This window comes from Pristiophorus japonicus, unplaced genomic scaffold, assembly GCF_044704955.1.
Source record: "Pristiophorus japonicus isolate sPriJap1 unplaced genomic scaffold, sPriJap1.hap1 HAP1_SCAFFOLD_675, whole genome shotgun sequence".
Lineage (NCBI taxonomy): Eukaryota > Metazoa > Chordata > Chondrichthyes > Pristiophoridae > Pristiophorus > Pristiophorus japonicus.
Window position 1 is genome coordinate 79,354 of NW_027254588.1, and position 24,070 is coordinate 103,423.

The 24,070-nt window shown below is 45.5% G+C and overlaps 1 protein-coding gene across 1 annotated transcript; it reads right to left on the bottom strand.

Annotated features, from left to right (window-relative positions):
- Window positions 1-7,842: 7,842 nt before the first annotated feature.
- Window positions 7,843-14,035, bottom strand: LOC139256020 (probable G-protein coupled receptor 139). Its single transcript, XM_070874085.1, has 2 exons — window positions 13,855-14,035; window positions 7,843-8,744 (listed from the first exon to the last, which is right to left on the bottom strand). Exons 1-2 carry the CDS (start codon window positions 14,033-14,035, stop codon window positions 7,843-7,845), a joined length of 1,083 nt encoding a protein of 360 aa, XP_070730186.1.
- Window positions 14,036-24,070: the final 10,035 nt, after the last annotated feature.

Sequence of the window (24,070 nt, forward strand, 5' to 3'; positions counted from 1 at the left end):
TCCCTGACTGCCCTGGGGATACCGAGGCTCAAACTCCCTCTTTCCCTTCCTGCCCTGTGGGTACGGAGGCCCAGACTTCCTCCCTACCTCTTGGAAGTACCGAAGCCCACACTCCATCCCAACATGTCCTCGGGATACTGAGAACCACACTCCTTCACACCCTGCTCTGGAGGTACTGAGGCCAACAATCTCTCCCTCCCTCCCAGCCCTGGGGTTCCTGAGGCCCACACTCCCTCCCTCCCTGCCTTTCGGGTACTGAGACCATCACTCCATCCCTCCCACTCTGCCCTGGCGGCACTGAGGCCCACACTCCCTCCCTCCCTCACTGGAGGTACTGAGTCCCGCACTTCCTACCTGCCCTGGAGGTACTGAGGCCCACAGTTCCTCCCTACCTGTCCTGGAGGTACTGCGGCCCACATTTCCTCACTCACTGCCCTGGGGTTAATGAGGACCACTCTCCCTCCCTCCCTTGCCTTGTTGTACTGAGGCCCACACTCCCTTCCTACCTGCCTTGGAGTATTGAGGCCCACACTCCCTCACTCCCTCTCTGCCCTGGAGGCACTGAGGGCCACACTCCCTCCCTCCATCTCTGCCCTAGGCATACTGAGACCCACACCCACTACCTCCCTCCCAGCACGGGAGGGATTGAGGCCCACACCCCCTCCCTCCCAGCATTGGAAGAACTGAGACCCACACTCTCTCCCTTCCAGCACTGGAGGTACTTTGGCCCTCACAGCCATCCTCCCTGCCCTGGAGGTACTGAGGCCCACACTCCCTCACTCCCAGCACTAGAGTAGTGAGGCGCACACTTCGCCCTCCAAGCCCGGGGGTACTGAGGCCCACACTCCCTCCCTCACTTGCCTTGTGGTACTGGGGCCCACACTCCCTCCCTCCCTCTCTGCCTGGGGGGTATTGAGACCCACACTCCCTCCCTCCCTCTCTGCCCTGGAGGTGCTGTGGCCCACACTCCCAACCTCTCTGCCCTGGGGGTACTGAGACCCACACCAATTAAACCTCCCAGAACTAGAAGTACTGAGGCCCACGCTCCCTCCTTCCCAGCACTGGAGCTACTGAGGCCCACACTCCCTCCCTCCCAGAATTGGAGATACTGAAGCCCTCACTGCCACCCTTACCGCCCTGCAGATACTGAGACCCAAACTCCCTCCCTCCCAGCACTGGAGGTACTGAGACGCAAACTCCCTCCCTCCCAGTCCGGGGGTACTGAGGCCCACACTCCCTTCCTCCCTCTCTGCCCTGGAGGCACTGAGACCCACACTCCCTCCCTCCATCTCTGCCCTAGGTTTACTGAGACCCACACCCACTACCTCCCTCCCAGCACGGGAGGGACTGAGGCCCACACCCCCTCCCTCCCAGCATTGGAAGGCCTGAGACCCACACTCCCTCCCTTCCAGCACTGGAGGTACTGTGGCCCTCACTGCCATCCTCCCTGCCCTGGAGGTACTGAGGCCCACACTCCCTCACTCCCAGCACTAGAGAAGTGAGGCGCATACTTCGCCCTCCAAGCCCGGGCGTACTGAGGCACACACTCCCTCCCTCCCTTGCCTTGTGGTACTGGGGGCCAAACTCCATCCCTCCCTCTCTGCCTGGGGGGTATTGAGGCCCACACTCCCTCCCTCCCTCTCTGCCCAGGAGGTACTGAGGCCCACACTCCCTCCCTCTCTGCCTTGGGGGTACTGAGACCCACACCAATTAAACCTCCAGAACTGGAAGTACTGAGGCCCACGCCCCCTCCTTCCCAGCACTGGAGCTACTGAGGCCCACACACCCTCCCTCCCAGAATTGGAGATACTGAAGCCCTCACTGCCACCCTCACCGCCCTGCAGATACTGAGACCCAAACTCCCTCCCTCCCAGCACTGGAGGTACTGAGACGCAAACTCCCTCCCTCCCAGTCCGGGGGTACTGAGGCCCACACTCCCTCCCTGGCTGGCCTTGTGGTACTGAGGCCCACACTCCGTCCCTTCCTCCTGCCCTGGGTGTAATGAGGCCCACACGCCCTACATCTCTCCCCAGGTGTACTGATGCCCACACTCCCTATATCCCTTACTACCCAGGAGTACTGAGGCCCACACTCCCTCCCTCTCTACCCTGGGGGTATTGAGGCACACACTCCCTCCATTCCTGCCTTTCGTGTACTGAAGCCCACTCTCTCTCCCTCACATCCTGCCCTAGGGGTACTGAGGCCCACACTCCCTTCCTCCCATCCCTTGGGGTAATGAGGCCTACACTTCCTCCCTCCCTGCTGTGGGGATATTGAGGCCCACAGTCCATCCCTCCCTGCCCTGTGGGTACTGAGGCCCACACTCCCACCCTCCCTGCCCTGGGCATACTGAGGCTCAGCACCCTACCTCCCTTCCTGCCCTGGGGGTACCGCTTCCCAAACTCCCTCACTCCCCACCTTGGGGGTACTGTGGTCCACATTCCCTCACTCCCTGCCGTGGCGATAGAGGCCCACACTCCCTCCCTCCCTCCCTGGAAGTACTGTGGCCCAAACTCCCTCCCTCCCTGCCCAGGGAACATTTAGGCTCAAACTCCCTCCCTCCCTCAGGAAACTGAGGCCCACACTCTGTCCCTCACTTCCCTCGGGATACTGAGACCGACACTCGCTCCCTCCCTCTATGCCCTGGAGGTTCTGAGGCCCATTCTCCCTCCATTACTTCCCTGAGGAGATGAGGCCCACACTCCCTCTCTCCCTCCCTGGTGGTACTGAGGACCACACTCGCTCCCTCCCTGCCTTGGGGGTACTGAGGCCCACACTCCCTCCCTCCCTGAGTTTTTGTTACTGAGGCCCACACTCCTTACCTGCCCTGGAGGTAATGAGGCCCACACTCCCACGCCCTTGCCTTGTGATACTGAGGCCCAGACTCCCTCACTCCCTCTCTGCCTGGGGTTATTGAGGCCCACACTCCCTCCCTCTCTGCCCTGGAGGTTCTGAGGCCCACACTCCCTCCCTCCATCTCTGCTCTGGGGGTACTGAGACACACATCCACTACCTCATTCCCAGCACTGGAGGTACTGAGGCCCACACTCCCTACCTTCCAGCACAGGAGATACTGAGACCCTCACTGCCATGCTCCCTGCCCTGGAGGTACTGAGGCCTACACTCCCTCCCTCCCAGCACTGGAGGTACTGAGGCGCACACTCCCTCCCTCCCAGCCCGGGGGCACTGAGGCCTACTCTCACCTCACTCCCTTGCCTTGTGATACTGAGGCCCGCACACCTTCCTTCCCTCTCTGCCTGGGGTTATTGAGGCCCACACTCCCTATCTAGCTAGCTATTTTTGAGGTCCTACTTTTTAATTTAGCTCCCAGCTCCTTAAATTCGTCACGTAGGACCTCCTCCATTTATTTACCGATGTCGTTGGTACCAATGTGCACCATAACAACTGGCTGTTCTCCCTCCCTTTTTTTAGAATGTCCTGCACCCGCTCCGAGACAACTCGTGTAGCGAGTTGGTCTTACAGCAGGAGAAGGGTCCACAGCCAGCGAGGGAATGGACGACCAGCAGGAAGAGTAGTGCAAGGAAGGTAGTGCAGGGGTCCCCTGCGGTCATCCCCCTGCAAAACATATACACTGCTTTGAGTATTGTTGAGCGGGATGACTCATCAGGGGATGTCAGCAGCAGCCAAGTTCATGTCACCGTGGCTGGTGCTGTTGCACAGGAGGGCAAGAAAAAGAGTGGGAGTACGATAGTGATAGGGGATTCAATCGTAAGAGGAATAGATAGACGATTCTGCAGCCGCAACCGAGACTCCAGGATGATATGTTGCCTCCCTGGTGCAAGGGTCAAGGATGTATGGGAGCGGGTGCAGGACATTCTAAAAAGGGAAGGAGAACAGCCAGTTGTCGTGGTGCACATTGGTACCAACGACATAGGTTAAAAAAAGGGATGAGGTCCTACGAGACGAAATTATGGAGCCAGGAGCTAAATTAAAAAGTAGGACCGCAAAAGTAGTAATCTCGGTATTGCTAGCAGAACCACGTGCTATTCAGACTAGGAATCGCAGGATAGCGCAGATGAATACGTGGCTTGAGCAGTGGTGCAGCACGGAGAGATTCAAATTCTTGGGGCATTGGAACAGGTTCTGGGGGAGGTGGGACCAGTACAAACTGGACGGTTTGAACCTAGGCAGGACCGGCACCAATGTCCTAGGGGGAGTGTTTGCTAGTGCAGTTGGGGAGGAGTTAAACTAATATGGCAGGGGGATGGGACCCAATGCAGGGAGACAGAGTGAAACAAAAAGGAGACAAAAGCAAAAGACGGAAAGGAGATGAGAAAAAGTGGAGGGCAGAGAAACCCAAGGCAAGAAACAAAAAGGGCCACTGAATATAAAGGGGCTGCAGGAGGGGTTAAAACTAAAAAGCATGGTTTAAAAACTAGGATTAAAAAACTCTACCTAAATGCATGCAGCATTCGAAATAAAGTAAATGAGTTCACTGCACAAATCCTTGCAAATGGGTATGATTTGGTGGCCATTACAGAAACATGGATGCAAGTTGGCCAAGACTGATAATTCAACATACATGGGTATCTAGTGATTCGGAAAGATGGACAAGAAGGGAAAGGAGGTGGGGTAGCTCTGTTAATAAAGGATGATATCAAGGCAGTTGTGAGGGATGATATTGGCTCCAATGAAGAAAATGTTGAATCTTTGTGGGTGGAGATTAGAGATAGCAATGGCAAAAAGTCACTGGTCGGCGTATTTTAAAGGCCCCCAAATAATAACTTCGCGGCAGTAGTCATGGGCGATTTTAACCTGCATATCGATTGGTCAAATCAAATCGCACGGGGTGGCCTGGAGGAGTAATTCATAGAATGCGTCCAGGATTGTTTCTTAGAACAGTATGTAGCAGTACCTACAAGGGAGCAAGCCATCTTAGATCTGCTCCTGTGTAATGAGACAGGAAAAATAAACGATCTCCAAGTAAAAGATCCTCTCGAAATGAGTGCTCACAGTATGGTTGAATTTGTAATACAGATTGAGGGTAAGGAGGTTGTTTCAGAAACGATTGTACTATGCTTAAACAAAGGGGACTGCAGTGGGATGAGTGCAGAGCTGGCTAAAGTAGACTGGAAACAAAGACTAAACTGTGGCACAATTGAGGAACAGTGGAGGACTTTTAAGGAGCTCTTTCATAGTGCGCAACAAAAATATATTCCAGTGAAAAAGAAGGGCGGCAAGAGAAGGGATAACCAGCCGTGGATTAACAAGGAAATAAAGGAGAGTATCAAATCAAGACCAATGCGTATAAGATGGCCAAGGTTAGTGGGAAACTAGAGGATTGGGAAAATTTTAAGCAACAGCAAAGAAGGACTAAAAAAGCAATAAAGAAAGGAAAGATAGATTACGAAGGTAAACTTGAGCAAAATATAAAATAGGTTGTAAAAGCTTTTACAGATATATAAAATGGAAAAGAGTGATTAAAGTAAATGTTGGTTCCTCAGAAGATGAGAAGGGAGATTTAATAATGGGAAATGTGGAAATGGCTGAGACTTTAAACAATTTTTTGCTTCGCTCTTCACAGTGGAAGACACAAAAACCATGCCAAAAATTGCTGGTCAAAGGAATGTGGGAAGGGAGGACGTTGAGACAATCACTATCACTAGGGGGGTAGTGCTGGACAGGCTAATGGGACTCAAGTTAGACAAGGCCCCTGGTCCTGAGGAAATGCATCCCAGGGTATTAAAAGAGATGGCGGAAGTTATAGCAGATCCATTCGTTATAATCTACCAAAATTCTCTGGATTCTGGAGAGGTACCAGAGGATTGGAAAGCAGCTAATGTAACGCCTCTGTTGAAAAAAGGGGGCAGACAAAAGGCAGGTAACTATAGGCCGGTTAGTTTAACATCTGTAGTGTGGAAAATGCTTGAAACAATCATTAGGAAGAAATAGCCGGACATCTTGACAGGAATAGTGAAATCAAGCAGACGCAACATTGATTCATGAAGGGGAAATCATGTTTAACTAATTTATTGGAATTATTTGAGGATATAACGAGCATGGTGGAGAGAGTTGTACCGATGGATGTGCTGTATTTAGATTTGCAAAAAGGCATTCGATAAGGTGCCACACAAAAGGTTACTGCAGAAGATAGAGGTACGCGGCATCAGAGGAAATGTATCAGCATGGATCGAGAATTGGCTGGCTAACAGAAAGCAGAGAGTCGGGATAAATGGGTCCTTTTCGGGTTGGGAATCGGTGGTTAGTGGTGTGCCACAGGGATCGGTGCTGGCACCACAACAGCTTACAATATACATAGATGACCTGGAAGAGGGGACAGAGTGTCGAGGAAGAAAATTTGCTGATGACACGAAGATTAGTGGGAAAGCAAGTTTTGTAGAGGACTCACAGAGGCTGCAAAGAGATTTGGACAGGTTAAGCGAATGGGCTAAGCTTTGGCAGATGGAATACAATTTCGGAAAATGTGAAGTCATCCACCTTGGAAAAAAAAACAGTAAAAGGGAATATTATTTGAATGGGGAGAAATTACAACATGCTGCGGTGTAGAGGGACCTGGCTGTCCTTGTGCATGAATCTCAAAAAGTTAGTTTGCAGGTGCAGCAGTTAATCAGGAAGGCGAATGGAATGTTGGCGTTCATTGCCAGAGGGATGGAGTACAATAGCAGGGAGGTCCTGCTGCAATTTTATGGTGTATTCGTGAGGCCGCACCTGGAGTACTGCTTGCAGTTTTGGTAATCTTTCTTAAGGAAGGATATACTAGCTTTGGAGGGGGTACAGAGGCGATTCACTAGGCTGATTGCGGAGATGAGGGGGTTACCTTTTGATGATAGATTAAGTAGACTGGGTCTTTACCCGGTGGAGTTCAGAAGGATGAGAGGTGATCTTATAGAAACATTTAAAATAATGAAAGGCATAGATAAGATAGAGGCAGAGAGGTTCTTTCCACTGGTCGGGGAGACAAGAACTAGGGGGCACAGTCTCAAAAGACGGGGAGCCAATTTAAACCGAGTTGAGAAGGAACTTCTTCTCCCAGAGGGTTGTGAATCTGTGGAATTCTCTGCCAAAGGAAGCAGTTGAGGCTCGTTCATTGAATGTATTCACATCTCAGATAGACAGATTTTTAACCAATAAGGGAATTAAGGGTTACGGGGAGCATGCGCGTATATGGAGCTGAGTCCACGGCCAGATTAGCCATGATCTTGTTGAATGGCAGAACAGGCTCGCGGGGCTAGATGGCCTACTCCTGTTCCTAATTATTATGTTCTTATGTTCTTAGGCTGTAACAATTTTAAAACTCTGATTCTATGATTTTCGAATGCATTTAAAGCATTATAAAGTGTGATAATGTTTAATAAATGGTCACGATAAATAGAAATGCTTATACCGTATTGCAAAAGGCTATAAAGGGTACAATGGAGATGCTGCCTGTATTCGTGCGGACAGGAGTTGCACTGACTCATGAAGCACTTTACGGCCGTCCATGTTTGTGCAGAGAGGCTTTTCCAGAGGGGCCTGAAAGAGTGTCGTACCCCGCACAGGGATCCCAGTTTAGATACTGTGTGAGTGTGTGCATGTGATCCTTCACCCAGATCACTGGCCCATCACCTGAAGCCGAGGGCAGACAGGTTGTTAATGACAGTGTTAATCTTCGCCCAGATCACTGAAACCTCACACGGAGCGCAATGTAGACTGTGTGTGAGTGAGCATGTTAATGTTGACCCCGATCATTGGCCCCTCACAGGGTGCCCAGTGTTCACTGTGTGTGAGTGAACGTGTTAATATTCAGCCAACGCAGTGAGAGCGACGCGGTCACAAAATCAGGACTCAGGGAATCGGAGGCCGCAAAGTCCCCGCTGCTTCTCATCGTTTAATGAATTTCACAATCAAAGTAAAGGGATATTTCCCCACATTCTTCAACTGCTCTTTGAACTTAGTCTGTGTCACGCAATAAATAACCGTGTTTGTACAGCAGCTCAGCAGCTGCAGCATGAATCCAAATTCCCTCACATAAACTGGCAGATATATCAGCCAAGCAGTGAACCAGCGCAATGAGCCCCACAGAGAATGCACCATATGTACCGACCATAACAGGATGAAATTCCCCGAGATAAGAAGCAGTAAAATGATGGATTTCCTGCGGCTCTCCATCTCTGGGTCTCTGGGACTCTCCACATTGCTGGGACACCGGAGTCTGCTGCGAGCTCTGCTGGATACTAAAATATATCTGATGGTGAGAGCATTGAGCAGCACTATGACCACAAATGGGACACACGGGGTGAGGATGTAATGCAGGAACTCGATTGTTCCCCAGACCTTTGATCTCATTAACCTAGATTGTGTGCTACAAAACCAGGGGTTATTAAATAGCTGATATTTATCTGACAACATAAAATACCAGAAAATATCTATTAAGCAGCTCATCACAGTCACTGTTCCCAGAACCACCGCCGCCGTTTTCTCGGTGCAATATTTAGTCTTCAGTTTCTGGCAACAAATCGCCACAAATCGGTCAAAGGTGAAAGTGACAGTGAACCAGACAGAACAGTTTGTGGCTGCATAAACCAGGACAGCGTGGATATTACACACGGGAAGGGAGAACAGGAAATAGAAATGTAGCCAATAAACAATCGGAATGTGCCTCAATATCAGGTCGAGGATAATGACCAGTAGATCCGCTGCTGCCATGGCCACCAGATAGCGAGTGACACATTTAGAGAGACCGCACTTTCCACGAGACAGGATCACAATCGTTACTACGTTCACTGAGAGGAAGGGAAATAAACAGAGAAAGTATACATCAGGCTGCGAACAAGAGCAACAGTTCAATGGAATTTGGGGTGAAAAGTGCAAATCATTATCGAAATGTACATTTTATGGCTATAAATTAAGGAAACCGCAAAGACGTTCGATAAATATATTGAGAACAAGAGGATAACTAAAGAAAGGGTCGTGCATAATACAAACCATGAGTGTAATATATGTGTGGAGGCAGAAAATGTTGGTATGGTGCTTAATCAATTCGTTGCGTCTGTTTTCAGAAAGGAACGGGAAAATGCAGATACTGCGATCAACGAGGAGTGTGAAATTCTGGATGAAGTAAACATAATGAGAGAGGACGTATTCAGAGGTTTATCAGCTTTGATAGTAGATAATTCCCCAGGCCCGGATGAATTGCATCCCAGTCTGTTGAGTGAAGTAAAAGAGGAAATAACAGACGCCTTGATCATTATTTTCCAGTCCTCTTTAGATTTGTGATTGTGCTGGAGGATTGGAGGACTGCCAATGTCCTACCCTTGTTTAAGATGGGAGAAAGAGATCGGCCGAGTAATTCTAGGCCTGTCAACCTAACCTCAGTGATGGCAAAATTATTGGATAAATCTACATTTGGAAATGCAAGGATTAATAAGGGGCAGTCAGCACGAATTTGTTAAAGGATGATCGTGCTTGACTAACATGATTTAATTTTTGAGGCGGTAACCTAGACGGTCGATGAGGGTAGTGCATAGGATGTAGTGTACAGGACTTTAGGAAAGCTTTTGATAAAGTCCCCACATGTTAGACTGGTCATGAATGTTAAAGCCAATGGGATCCAGTTATCCAGGGCAATGTGTCCACTTGAATCAAATTATGGCTTAGAGTTATGAAGCAAAGGATTATGGTTGATGGATGTTTTTGTGACAGGAAGGATGTTTCCACTGGGGATACACAGGGCTCAGTACTGGACTCCTTGATTTAGTGGTAGACATCATTGATCTACATTTGAATATAGGGAGCATGATTAATAAGTTTGCACATGGTGTTAATATTATTCGTGTGGATGGGAATGAAGAGGAAAGTCATGGAGTGCAAGAGGATATAAATATACTTGTCTGGTGGGCAGAGCTGTGGGAAATAGAATTCCGTTCGGAGAAGTTTAAGCATATGCATTTTGGGAGGATTTAATAGTGTTGTTGAGCAGAGGGACCTTGGAGTGTTTGTCCACAGAACCCTGAACGTATCAGGCAAAATGTAAAAGATGGTTGAGAAAGCGTACAGAATTCTTGTTTTATTGGGTGAGGCAACGAATACAGGAACAGGGAGGTTATGCTTACATTGTGTAATATTCTGGTTAGGCCACAGTTGGAATACTGCATGCAGTTCTGGGTGCCGCATTATAGGAAGGATGTGATTGCACTCCAAAGGGCACAGATGCTCCCCTGAAATGGTAATCGCAGCTATGAGGACAGATTGCAGTGCCTTGGTCGTTTCTCATTGGAACAGAGGAGGTTGCGAGGAGACCTCACTGCGGTCTGCAACATTTTGAGGCGTCTGGATAAAGTGGGTAGCAACGGCCAATTGGTGCAGGGGTCAATTATGAGTTAAAGTGGTTGTTTGAATGTTCAGAGGGGATTTGAAGGGGGCTTCTTCACGCAGAGGGTTCTGGGTTAATGGACCGTACTGCTTGGAAAAGGTGGTGGATGCTAAAAAAATCACCACGTTTAAAATGTGCTTGGTTTTAACTTAAAGAGGCGTAACCTGCAGGATTACGGAGCAAGGGCTCTTAATTGGGAATATAATGTACAACCTGTTGTTGGCTGACGCAGGAGCGATGGTAAGTACAGCAGCAAATCGAATCCGGCCATTGTGATCTCCTGGCTTTATTTCCATCGCCTGGATGAGTCGGAGACGAATTTTCCAAGATTTTTTTTCCCTCAGTTCGCCTGCGTTTTTATTTGTTTTCTGCGCCTCCCAAGAGGTCAGATGGCTCGGCTGGTTTAGAGTGTAGAATACTTCGGTGGAATGGGCGTCGCAGTTGAATGGGGCAGATGGTTGGCCTGGGTGCACTTTACCTTTACGCCTTTGATAATTGTTCATATGTTTATACGTAACCTTAACGGTTGCTGACCAAGGGCCATGTGGCATTTTGTCTGTTGGCGTGGACACGATGTGCCGAAATGGCCTACTTCCGCTCTTTGCTTTTCTATTTTTCTTATGTTTCTTTGACATTCGATGAAATAATCTAATTATATTACCCGGGGAGTTTAATACAGGTTTATTTTAAAAATTATCAATAATACATCGTGGAATCAATAAATGAAACGGAAATAACTACAACAGGAAAGTAACAGATGTTTGATCAATGGGAGGTCAAGTGACAGAACTACTTTTATCCCTGCAGACAAAAGCGTCATACCAGGTACCAGGTCAAAAAGGACCAGAACCTCTCAGAAAGTCTTCGTGTCCTGGTGTCATTCAGCATTTGGAGCGGTGCAATTTGCTTCTGTGCCCCTGGATTAGGGAGTTGGATATCGCGCTGGATTCCCGTTTGGTTAGAATATCCATTATATTTAGAAGAGAAAATGAATGCAATAGCAAAATACATAACCTTTTTTCTTGGCATGCAATGATTACTGGCAATTGTATTTAAAACGTACAGATATAATATGACAATGCTAAGATAGTGAATACGTATGCACTGTAGTTACAAATATAACAGGGCTGAGAGAAATGTGTTAAATAATTAGTTTTATGCATTTTTGTTGAAATACATCAATTGTCGCTTATAGAAAGGAAGATATTCCAAATAAAATTACAAAAAATAGGCACCGAAATATAATAAATAGTTATCATTGATCAGGTTATGCCCGACAAAATGCATGTATTAGTATCGAGACAAGGCGAGTTATCCCTCAGGCAAAGAGTCAGCGAATGATTTAGTCAAGTATATCAACACAAATGGAAGATATTTGTCCATGTCCTTTATCACCTGTTGGATTTCACTTGTGCAGAGAAAATTATTCGAGAAATTATGAATAGACTTTCGTATTCTCAATAATCCCGTTACAATTAGCTGGGATCAGTAATCATGAAACATAGCAGGAGGCGATGGAGAACTGTGCCAGACAGGCATGGCATCCACGTGTAAATTCATGACAAAGATTTGGAATAAGGCAAGAGAGATCTGTCTGAATGAACATTTTGTGAGAATGTAAATTATCCTTGAAACTGACCATCGGAAGGAGTGCCACGAATGTAGAACTGGACAGTTTTGCAAAGTAGACACTGATTGGAAGTGAATGATTCGTGGACATTTCAGACATTAATGATCATCTGCCAGGATTTATTCCATTGAATTTATTTCCGTAACCAGTCCGATCATTAGCTGCCATTGTGTGTGTCAGTAACTATACCGAGAATTAGGTGCCATTGTATGTGCCAGTAACCATACCGTGCATTAGGTGACTGTGTGTCAGCAACTATAACGAGCATAAGGTAACAATGTGTCAGCAAGCATACCGAACTGTAGGTGATTGTGTGTCATGAAACATGCCAAACATTAATTACTGCGCATGTTAATAAGCAGACTGGACATTAGGTACTGTGTACCATTAGCCATAGGGAGCACTCGTGACAGTGTGTGTCAATAACCATACTGGGCATTAGGTGACACTGTGTGTTCGTAACCGTACCAAAAATTCGGTGACTGTGTGTCATTAACCATATCAAACATTAGGTGACAGTGTGTGTCAATAACCATACTGGGCATTAGGTGACAGTGTGTGTTAGTAACCATACTGAACATTAGGTGAAAAAAAGAGCAAATTACTGTGGATGTTGAAAATGTGAAATGAAAACAGAAAATTTTGGAAATACCCCGAAGGTCAGTCAGCACCCATGGAGAGAGTAACACAGTTACGTTTCAGGTCGATTATCTTTAGCCATCGGGTGAAAGGTCTAGTAAATCAAGACAACTTTCATTTCACCTGTTATAAACGTTCAGGGGAGAGAGAATACTGAAATTTGTTCAATAAAATTTCTCGACCAATATCTATGCCTGAGTCGAAAATAGAACATTTTAAACTTGGTAAAACGTTTCACACTCAGAATTAATAGCCAACGGCAGTGTGGATAGGATAGCGAAGGGCGAGGAGAGAAACACATTTAAGAAACATTTAGAGAATTAATAGCTGGATACAGAGATTACCAGGGACTTTCACAGCTGTGTGAAATGGGCATTGCATTGGGACTAACTGGAGGTAGTGGGATTTGATGATAGCATCATAGATATTTACAGCACAGATAGATGCCATTCGGCCCACCGTGTCTGGGCTGGCTGATAAAGAGCGACCTAATCTAATCCCATTTCCAGTTGTTGGTCCATTGCATTGTAGGTTACATCACTTAAATTGCACATCCAAGTACTTTATAAATGTGCTGAGAGTTTCTGCCTGTACCACTCTTTCAGGCGTTGAGTTCAAGATCCCTATCACAATCTGAGTGAAAAAACATTTCGCCTCAGTCCCCTCAAATACTGTGACGACTGAAGTTAAATCATTAATATGCGAATATTAAAACAGAGAGATTGTAGGATCAGGAGCAAATGTTGATCAGTGATCGTGACAGTGATTGTTGAATGGTACTTGGTGCGAATTATGATGTAGACAGCGGAGTTTTGTATGATGTCTCGAATAGATGAGTTTAAATGTAACAAAGAACTGGATGAGAGTTTTTGCAGCATAAGGCCTGATATGGTGCAGAGACCAGACGAAATTAAGGAGGAGATAGTTGGCAGGTTTGATAACTCAGAGGATGTGAGGTCGGATCTCAGCTCTGGCTCAAAGAAAAGGCAGAGGTTGCGAGCTTTCAAATTCAGCCTCAGATATTGGTCACTGAGTGGGAATACATCGATAGATAGAAAATTGAGATTGTGATACGAACCAAAGGCTTACTGGCAAGCACAGTAATACAGTGAAACGTGATTTATACATCTAATTGCTGGATATAGAAACTTACCACGGACACCAAGTTCAACAAAGATGACAAGTAAATTGCAAGAACAGATATACAGTTTGCTGTGGTTTGCCGAGTTAATAGCTGGATAGAGAGACTTACCCGGAACACCAACAACAGCAAGCAGTGGATAGTAAATGTATTTAAATGCACGAAGTGCCAATTCTATCCGTGCGTGTAACGAAATTCTATTATAATGTTCATAAAGCATGTCAAACTCCCAGATGAAACTCCTGTCCATTGCTGTTGCATTCCAAGTCACTGTTGTCAGATTCCAATCCATTTTTGTAATATTCCAATTTACCAGAATGCAGATTCTGGCTGCCTCTCTGTGGAGTAGTGTTCTGATCCCTGTTAGTGCCGGAGGTGAAACTCTTACTGATACTATGCGATAACACTTTGAAAGGAATTCCTTATTAATAGAAGAGGGAAACCAGGCAAAGATACATTAGGATCCATTGAGAATACCAATAATTGCAGTCACTGAACAAACAGCTTGAGTTGACCCGTGGAGACTGACATTAATTACAGTCACTGAACAAACAGCTTCACTTAACCCATTTCAATCCAACACTTTTTGTACCACAATAATGTAGCACATTTCCCCGGTGCACCATAGTGGTTATGTTACTGGACTAGTAACCCACAGCCCTGGAATAATGTTCAGGAGCCATTCGTTCAAATCCCACCATGGCAGCTGTGGAGTTTCAATATAACGAATAAAACTGAAATGAAAAGATAGTAAATTGTGGGGAGGGGACATCGCGGTACTGATTAAAGGAACTATTGCAGCTGTGAGGAGGGATGATATGCTGGAGGGACCAACAAATCAGCCCATATGAGTCGAATTGAAAAATGCAAAAGAGCGATTACACTGTTGGGCATGTATTATAGGCCGCCAAACGGTTTTGAGTGTGATAGAGGAACAAGTAATATAGGCAAATTGCTGCGAAGTCCAAAAACGACACGGTAATAACAGCAGGATATTTTATTATCCAAATTTGGACAAATAGAGTGTGAAGGGTATCGAGGGTATGGAATTCTTAAAATGCATTGAAGAGAACTGTTTCAGTCAGTATGTAACACGCACAGCACGAGGGCGGGTTGTGATGGATTTTGTTTTGGAAAAATAATCTGGGCAGGTTTAAGGGGTATTAGTGGAAGAACGCTTGGGTGCCAGTGATCATAATTCGGACAAATTTAAGTTTTCTGTGGATAAGGTCAAGGATAGGCCTGCAATAAATGTCCCAAATTGGGGAAATTATATTTTTGCTACATTAAGTGGTGATTTGGCCACAGAGGACTGGAAACTGTTATTTATGGATAAATCAATGTCAGAACAGTGGGAGGCATTGAAGGAGGTGATCCGGAAGGCTCAGGCCAATCATGTGCCCTTAATGAAAAAGGGTGGGACAAAAATAGACTCCCAAATTGCATCACCTCACAGTTCTCTGGAATAAATTTCATTTGCCACTTATCTGCCCAGCTGACCAGTAGATTCATATCCTACTGCAGCCCATGATTTCCTCTTCATTATCAACAACACAGCCAATTTTAGCATCGTCTGCAAACGTCTCAATCATTCTCCGTTTAATCAAATATAAATCGTTGGTATATACCACAAAAAGCAGCAAGGGACCCAATACTGAGCCCTGTGCGACCTCACTGGAAACGTTCTCCCACTCACAAAAGATTCCATCAAACATTATCCTTTGCTTCCTATCTCAAAGCCAATTCTGGATTCAACTTGTCACTTTACCCTGGATCCCATGTGCTATAACCTTCATGGCCAGTCTACCATGTGGGTCCATATACACTACATCGTTTGCACTACCGTCGGCGACCCTCTTGGTTACTTGCTCAAAAAATTAAATTAGGTTTGTCAAACATGAAGTTCCCTTAACAATCCTTGCTGACTGTCCATTATTAATCCTTGCCTATCCAAATGCAGACTTATCCTGTTTTTTACGATTTTTTCCAATACTTTTCCAACCACTGAGTTGAGGCTGTATATCATTTTTTTGCTTCTTAAACAAGGGAACTACGTTAGCAGTCCTCCAATCCTCTGGCACCATGCCAATATTCAAAGAGGACTAGAAAATGTTGGTCAAGGCCTCTGCGATTGCATATTTTACTTGGCTCAACAGTCTGTAATGCATTTTATCCGGGCCTTGGGAATTATCTACTTTCAAAGCTACTAAACTCCAAAACAATTCCTCTCTCACCATATTTATTTCATCTAGAATATCACACTCCTCCTCGATGGCAGTGTCTGCATTAACTCTTTACTTTGTGAAAACAGATGCAGTTTATTCGTTAAAAACCCTGCCAACAACTTCCGCCTCCACACAAAATTACCCTCGTGATTTCTAATGGGCACGACAATTTCCTTGGTTACCCTCTTACTCTTTATCGTTATAGAACATCTTCGGGCTTCCCTTAATTTTAATGGCCAAGAATGTCTCCTGCTCACTCTTAGCTTTCCTGATATCGTTTTTAATTTCGCCTCTTAACTTTCGATATTTCTCTAAAAATTCTAAAGTATTAAGCCGTTGCTATGTGACATAAGCGTCCTTTTTTTTTGCTTCATCCTCACCTGTAATTCCCTAGTCATCCAGGGCGCTCTAGAATTACTTTCACAGCCTTTTTATTTAAGGCCATACTTTTGGCTCCTACCTTCCGGATATCCTTCTAGAATGCCTCACACTGTTCTGAATCCGATTTACCCACAATTAGAAGTTTCCAGTCCACTCTGGCCAAACCAATCCTTAACTTAGCAAAATTAACTTTTCCGCAATCCAGAACTTTTATTGCAGGCCTATTCTTGTCCATATCCATAACCAACTTGAATCACACTGAATTATGGTCTCAGTCACCCACATACTCCCCCACTAATTCCACTTCAAACTGCCCACTTTGTTTCCGCAAAACTAAATCCAAGACCGCCCACTCTCGTTTTGGACTTGCTCTATACTGACTAAAATAGTTCTCTTGAAAGCATTTCAAGAAATTGGCAGCCTCTATAGCCTTCACACTAAATTTGTCACAATCAATATTCGCATAATTAAGGTGCTCTACGATTAATACTCTGTGATTTTTAGACTTCGCAGCAATTTGTCCACATATTGGCTCCTTCTATTTCCCTCCAACTCTTTGGATGGCTATAATACACTCCCAGCTGTGTGATCGCCGATTTTTTTTCCAATTCGACCCATCTGAACTCTGTTGATGATCCGTCTAACATATCATCCCTCCTCACTGCTTTAATTGCTTATTTAATCAGTACAGCAACACCGACCTCCGTTTTCCTCACCCTCTCACTTGCCTAAAAATCCGTCAGCCAGAGATATTGATCTGCCAAACCTGACCCTCTTTCAGCCAAGTTCATGTAACGGCTATAAGGTCACACTCGCAAGAGTCTACATGTGCTCTTAGCTCATCCATCTTATTTGCAAAACTCCTTGCAGTAAATATGTAGCATTCAGCACAGGAAGACATCCTTGCTTGTTAATTAGTAAGCCATGTTTCCTCTTTCTTAAGTATATGCTTTCAAGATTCACGCTATCCAACTTCTGCTTTACTTACATCTCTTTTGTATTCGTTCTCAGGTTCCCATCCCCCTGCCGAGCTATTTCACAGAGCCACACGGCCCTCGGTCAGCAGCCCTGAAGGTTACATATAAACATATGAACAATGAACAAAGGCGGTAAGGTAAAGAACACCCAGGCCAACCATCTGCCCCATACAACTGCGAGGCCCATTCCACCGAAATATTCTACACTCCAACCCAAACGGAGCCATCTGATCTATTGGGACGCGCAGAAAACAAATAAAAACCCAGGCGAACTGAGGGAAAGAAAACGAGAAAAATTCGTCTCCGACCCATCCAGGCGATCGAAATAAATCCAGGAGATCACAATGGCCGGATTCGATTTGCTGCTGTACTTACCATCGTTTCTGCGTCAGTCAACAACAGGATGTACATTCTATTCCCAATTCAGAGCTCACGCTCCGTAATCCTGCAGGTTACGTCTCTTTAAGTTACAAGCGCGCACATTTTAAACGTGGTGATTCCTTTTGCATCCACCACCTTTTCCAGGCAGTACAGTCCATTAACGCAGAACCCTCTGCGTGAAGAGGCCACCTTCAAATCCCCTCTGAACCTTCAAACAACCACTTAAACTCCTCATAATTGACCCCTCCACCAATGGAAATTTGCCTTTGCTGCCCACTTTATCCAGACCCCTCAAAATGTTGCAGACCGCAGTGAGGTCTCCTCGCAACCTCCTTTTTTCCAATGAGAACAGACCAAGACTCTCCAATCTGTCCTCATAGCTGCGATTCTCAATTCACGGCAGCATCTGTGCCCTTTCGAGTGCAATCACGTTCTTCCTATAATGTGGCACCTAGAACTGCAAGCAGTCATCCAGCTGTGGCCTAACCAGAATATTACACAATGTAAGCATAACCTCCCTATTCTTGTATTCGTTGCCTCACCCAATACACCAAGAATTCTGTACGCTTTCTCAACCATCTTTTCCATATTGCCTGATACGTTGAATGTTCTGTGGACAAAAACTCCAAGGTCCCTCTGCTCATCAACACTTTTCAGTCCTCCCAAAATGCATAAGCTTAAGCTTCACTGAACGAAATTGTATTTGCCACTGCTTTGCCCCCCAGACCAGTATATTTATATCCTCTTGCACTCCATGACTTTCCTCTTCATTCACAACCAAACAGACAATTTTAGCACCATGTGCAAACTTATTAATTATGCTCCCTATATTCAAATGTATATAATTGATATCTACCACTAAAGCAAGGGATTCGGTACTGAGCCCTGTGTAACCCCAGTGGAAACGTCCTTCCTGTCACAAACACATCCATCAACCATAAAACTTTGCTTCCTAACTCTGAGCCAAATTTTGATTCAAATAGACACATTGCCGTGGATACCTGGATCCCATGAGCTTTAACATTGATGCCCAGTCTAACATGTGGGACGTTATTAAAAGCTTTGCTAAAGTACTGTACACTACATCGTATGCACTACACTCATCGACCGTCTAGGTTACCTCCTTAAAAAATTAAATCAAGTTAGTCAAGCACGATCATCCTTTAACAAATCCGTGCGAACTGCCCCTTATTAATCATTCTCTTTCCAGATATTGCCATCACTGAGGTTAGATTGACAGGCCTGGAATTACTCGGCTTATCACTTTCTCCCATCTTAAACAACGGTAGCACATTAGCAGTCCTCCAATCCTCCGGCACTATGCACAAATCTAAAGAGGACGGGAAAATCATGGTCAAGGCGTTTGTTATTTCCTCTTTTACTTCACTCAACAGACTGGGATGCAATTCATCCGGGCCTGGGGAATTATCCACTATCAAAGCTGCTAAACCCCTTAAAACCTCCTCTTTCATTATGTTTACTTCATTCACAATTTCATAATCCTCGTTCATAGCAGCATCTGCATTTTCCCGTTCCTTTGAGAAAATAGACGCAACAAATTGATTAAGCACCATACCAACATTTTCCGCCTCCACACAGATTGCACTCATGGTCTGTATTATGCACTACCCTTTCTTTAGTTATCCTCTTGTTCTCAATATATTTATTGAACGTCTTTGCGGTTTCCTTAATTTGATTTCCAAAAAATGTACATTTCGATAATGATTTGCACTTTTCACCACAACTTCAATTGAACTGTTGCTCTTGCTCGCAGCCTGATGCATACTTTCTCTATTTATTTCCCTTTCTCACAGTGAACGTAGTAACGATTGTGATCCTGTCTCAGGGAAAGTGCGGTCTCTCTAAATGTGTCACTGGCTTCCTGATGGCCATTGCAGCAGCGGATCTACTGTTCATTATCCTCGTCTTGATATTGAGGCACATTCCGATTGTTTATCGGCTACATTTCTATTTCCTGTTCTCCCTCCCCGTGTGTCATATCCACGCTCTCCTAGTTTATGCAGCCATAAACTGTTACATCTGGTTCACTGTCACTTTCACTTTAACCGATTTGTGGCGATTTATTGCAAAAAGCTGGAGACTAAATATTGCAACGGAAAAACGGCGGTTGTGGTTCTGGGAACAGTGACTGAAATGAGCTGCTTTATAGACATTTTATGGTATATTATGCTGTCAGATAACTATCAGCTATTTAATAACCCCTGGTTTTGTAGCATAAAAACTAGGTTAATGAGATCAACGGTCTGGGGAACAATCGAGTTCTTGCATTACATCCTCACCCCGTGTGTCCCATGTGTGGTCATAGTGCTGCTCAATGCTCTCACCGTCCGACACATTTTAGTGTCCAGCAGAGCACTCAGGAGAGTCCTGGGTCCTATCAATGTGAAGTGTCCCACAGACGCAGAGATGAAGCTCCACAGGAAATTAATCATTTTACTGCTTCTTATCTCGGGGAATTTCATCCTGTTATAGTCGGTACATATGGTGTATTCTCTGTGGGGCTCATTGGGCTGTTTCGATGCTTTGCTGATACATCTGCCAGTTTATGTGAGGGAATTGGGATTCATGCTGCAGCTGCTGAGCTGCTGCACAAACACGGTTATTTATTCCTTGACACAGGTTAAGTTTAGAGAGCAGTTGAAGAATGTGGGGAAATATCCCTTTACTTTGATTGTGAAATTCATTCAACGATGAGAATCTGCGGAGACTTTGCAGCCTTCGACTCCCCGTGTCCTGATATTGTGAGCGTATGGCACTCACTGCGTGCAGCCAGTGATTTGGCTGAATATTAACATGTTCACTCACACACTGTGAACACTGGGCACCCTTAAGAGGCCAGTGATCGGGGCCAACATTAATATGCTCACTCACACACTGTCTACAATGCACTCCGCGTGAGGGTTCAGTGATCTGGGTGAATATTAACACTGTCACTCACTCCTTGTCTCCCCTCAGCTCTCGGTGAAGGACCAGTGATCCGGGTGAAGGATCACACGCTCACACACTCACACACTCTCTACACTGGGCTCCCTGTGCGGGGTACGAATCTCTCTCAGGCCCCTCTAGATAGGACACTCTACCCTGCACAAACATGGACGGCCGTTACATGCTTCCTGATTCAGTGCAACTCCTGTCCACATTGTTACAGCATGGACGAGGCCCATTCGGGCAATCGAGCCCGTGCCGACTCACATCCTTTCCCAACAACCTCGCCCTTTCTCTGTAGCCCTGCACTGTGTTTCTTTCATTTAGAAAGGTCCGGGTGAATCAACGACAGTCAACATAGATTTGTTAAGGGCAGGTCGAGTCAGAATTATATTTTTGAATTTTTTGAGGATGTAATAAGAACTCTCGATGAGGGCAGTGCGTTTGCTGTAGTGTATATGGAGTTTTGCAAGGCTTCTGATAAGGTGTCACATAGAAGATTGTTTACGAAAGTAAAAGACCATCCAGGGCAAAGTGGCAAGTAGGATCCAAAAAATGCTCAGTGCCAGGAAGCAAATGGTAAAGGTTGTTTCGTGTTTTTTGCCTGAAAGTCTATTTCCAGCGTAGTTCCGCCATGCTCAAATACTATGTCGCTTGCTTTTTGTGTTAAAAGATTTAGAGTTGAATGTAGGGGGTATTAATCAGAAGTTTGCACATTGTACTATAATCGGCTGTGCGGTTGATAATAAAGAAGAAAGCTGTGGACTGCAGGGAGATATCAACGAATTGGCCAGGTGTGCAGAACAGATGCCAATTGAATTCAATGCGGAGAATTGTGAGGTAATGCATTTGAGGAGGGCTAACAAGGCAAGTGAATTCGCGTTAAATGGTAAGGTACTGAAAAGTGCAGAGGAACAAAGGGACCTTGGAGTGCTTGTCCACAGGCCCCTGAAGATCGTATGCCATGAGATGCGACGGTAAAAATGCATTTGTTACACTGACGTTTGTTAGCCAAGGCATAGAAGACAAGAGCAGCGAGGTTATGTTTGAACTGTATAAAACACTATTTAGGCCACAACAAGAGTATTGCCTGAAGTTCTGGTCTCCATATTAATGGAAAGATGTGATTGCACTAGAGAGGGTACAGAAGAAGATTTACAAGAGCAATGCTTGGATTAGACAAGTTTGGCCATGAGGGGAGTTTTGATTGGTTGCGTTTGAATTCATTAGAACAGAGGAGGCAGAGGAGAGACGTTATTGAGGCGTATCAAATTGTTCCCGCAAAAGTTTGTCACCATCCTCTGCCTGCTCCAGGAAGGCATGGAAGCCGGGATTCTGACCAACGGACCCATCAAAGACCCAACCCACGTCCGGACCGGGGTCAAGCAGTGCTGCGTCATCGCGCCAACACTCTTCTCGATCTTGCTTGCTGCAATTCTCCACCTCACACTCAACAAGCTCACCACAGTAGTGGAAATTGATTCCAGGACCATTAGGTACCTGTTTAACCTTCGACATCTCTAGGCCAGTAAAAGGACATTCCCAACCAATGTCCTCGAACTACAATATGCGAATGACACTTGCGTCAATGCACATTCAGAGACTGAAGTGTCAACAACCAAGCGGCATCGATTTATGTAACTGGGGGGATATTTAGAGGGGGTAGGTGAGGAAATGTCTTCACCCAGAGGAAGGTGGGGGTCTGGAACTAACTGCCAGAGAGGGTGATAGAGGCAGAAACACAAACCACATTAAAAAAAAGTTATTGGATATACTCTTGGAGTACTCTAAGTTACAGGGCTATGGAGCAAGAGCTGCAATGTGGGATTAGGCTCGATAGCTTTTTGGCGGTGGCACGGAACGATGGGCCAAAACGGCCTCCTTCCGTGCTGTAAATTTCTGTGTTTCTATGATTATCCGACTCCCTTTTGAGTCTGCCTCCACCACCCTTTCAGACAGTGCATTCCAATCGCCATATATAACTTTGGTTCCTTTGCCAATAACCTTAAATCTGTGTTCATTGCTTATCGACCATTCCGCCATTTCTCTCTATCTACTCTATCTGAATAGCTCGTGAATTTGCAGATCGCTATCAAATCTGCTCTCAATCTTCTCTGCTCCAAAGCGAGCAACCCCTGCTTCTCCCGACTATTTACATTACTGAAGTCCTTCATTCCTGGAAACATTCTCGCAAAAGCTTCACTGAACCCTCTCTACCATCTTCACATCCTATCCAAAATGCGATGACCCGAATTGGACACAGTACTCCAGTTGGGGCAGAACCAGTGTTTTATGCAGCTTCATCATAGTTACCACATTTTGCATCATATAACTATATTTATGAAGCCCAAGATCCCATGAACATTTTAACCCTTTTCCCAACTGCCCTCTGCATCCATATCCAATCAATAATATATATCAAGAAAAGCAGTGGTCCTAGAACCAGCCCCTGGCGAACACCACTGTTTACCTTCGTCCATTCCGAAAAACAACCGTTGACCACGACGATCTGTTTCCTGTCACTAGGGCAATTTAATATCCAAGATGTCACTGTCCCTTTCATTCCATGGGATTCAAACTTGTTGGCAAGTCTATTATTTGTCATGTTGTCAAAATAGCTTTTGGAAATCCATGTAATGATCAAAAAACTTCTCCTGCACACACGTTAGAAAGTCTGCCTCTCTCTGCCTTTTACACTATTACAATCCGAGTCTATATTAGGCTCGTTGAAGTGCACCGTTTCTACTTCCCTCGAGTTCTTGCTCCTCTCTGTATGGCTCTGTTAAATTACTCCTCCATATCTTTCCCAAAATTTGAAGGTCTATATAATACACCTTGTAGTTTAATGTCAACTCTATTATTTCTCAACTCTAGCCATATAAATTCTGTGCTTGACCCATCAAGGATATCCTCCGTCTCCAAAACTATAACATTCTCCTTATTCAATAATGCCACACCACAGCCTCTCTTTCCTTCCCTATGTTTTCTGTAATATAAGCAGGAATATTTACTCGCCACTCCTGTCCATTGTGCCAGGTCTCAGTTATTGCCACTATATCACATTCCCATACGTCTATTTGTGCCTGCAGTTAATTTGCCTTGTTTCCTACACTTCGTGCATTCACATACATACACTGTAACCGCATCTTGGACTGTACATGTATTCCCTCTTAGATTTACCCAAACTAACACTATACTATTTTAGTGCACTCAGCCTCTCCTAATACCTTGAGCACCCCCCGCCCCCGTTCTAATGTTACATCCTTGTGCCCATCACCCTTCCAGATTAGTTCAATCCCTCACCAACATTACTAGCAAACCTTCCTGTTAAGGTGCAACCCTTCCGTCTTTACAGATCCCACCTCCCCCAGAAAAGATCCCAAGGCCTCAGGAAACTAAAGCCCAGCCCCTTGCACC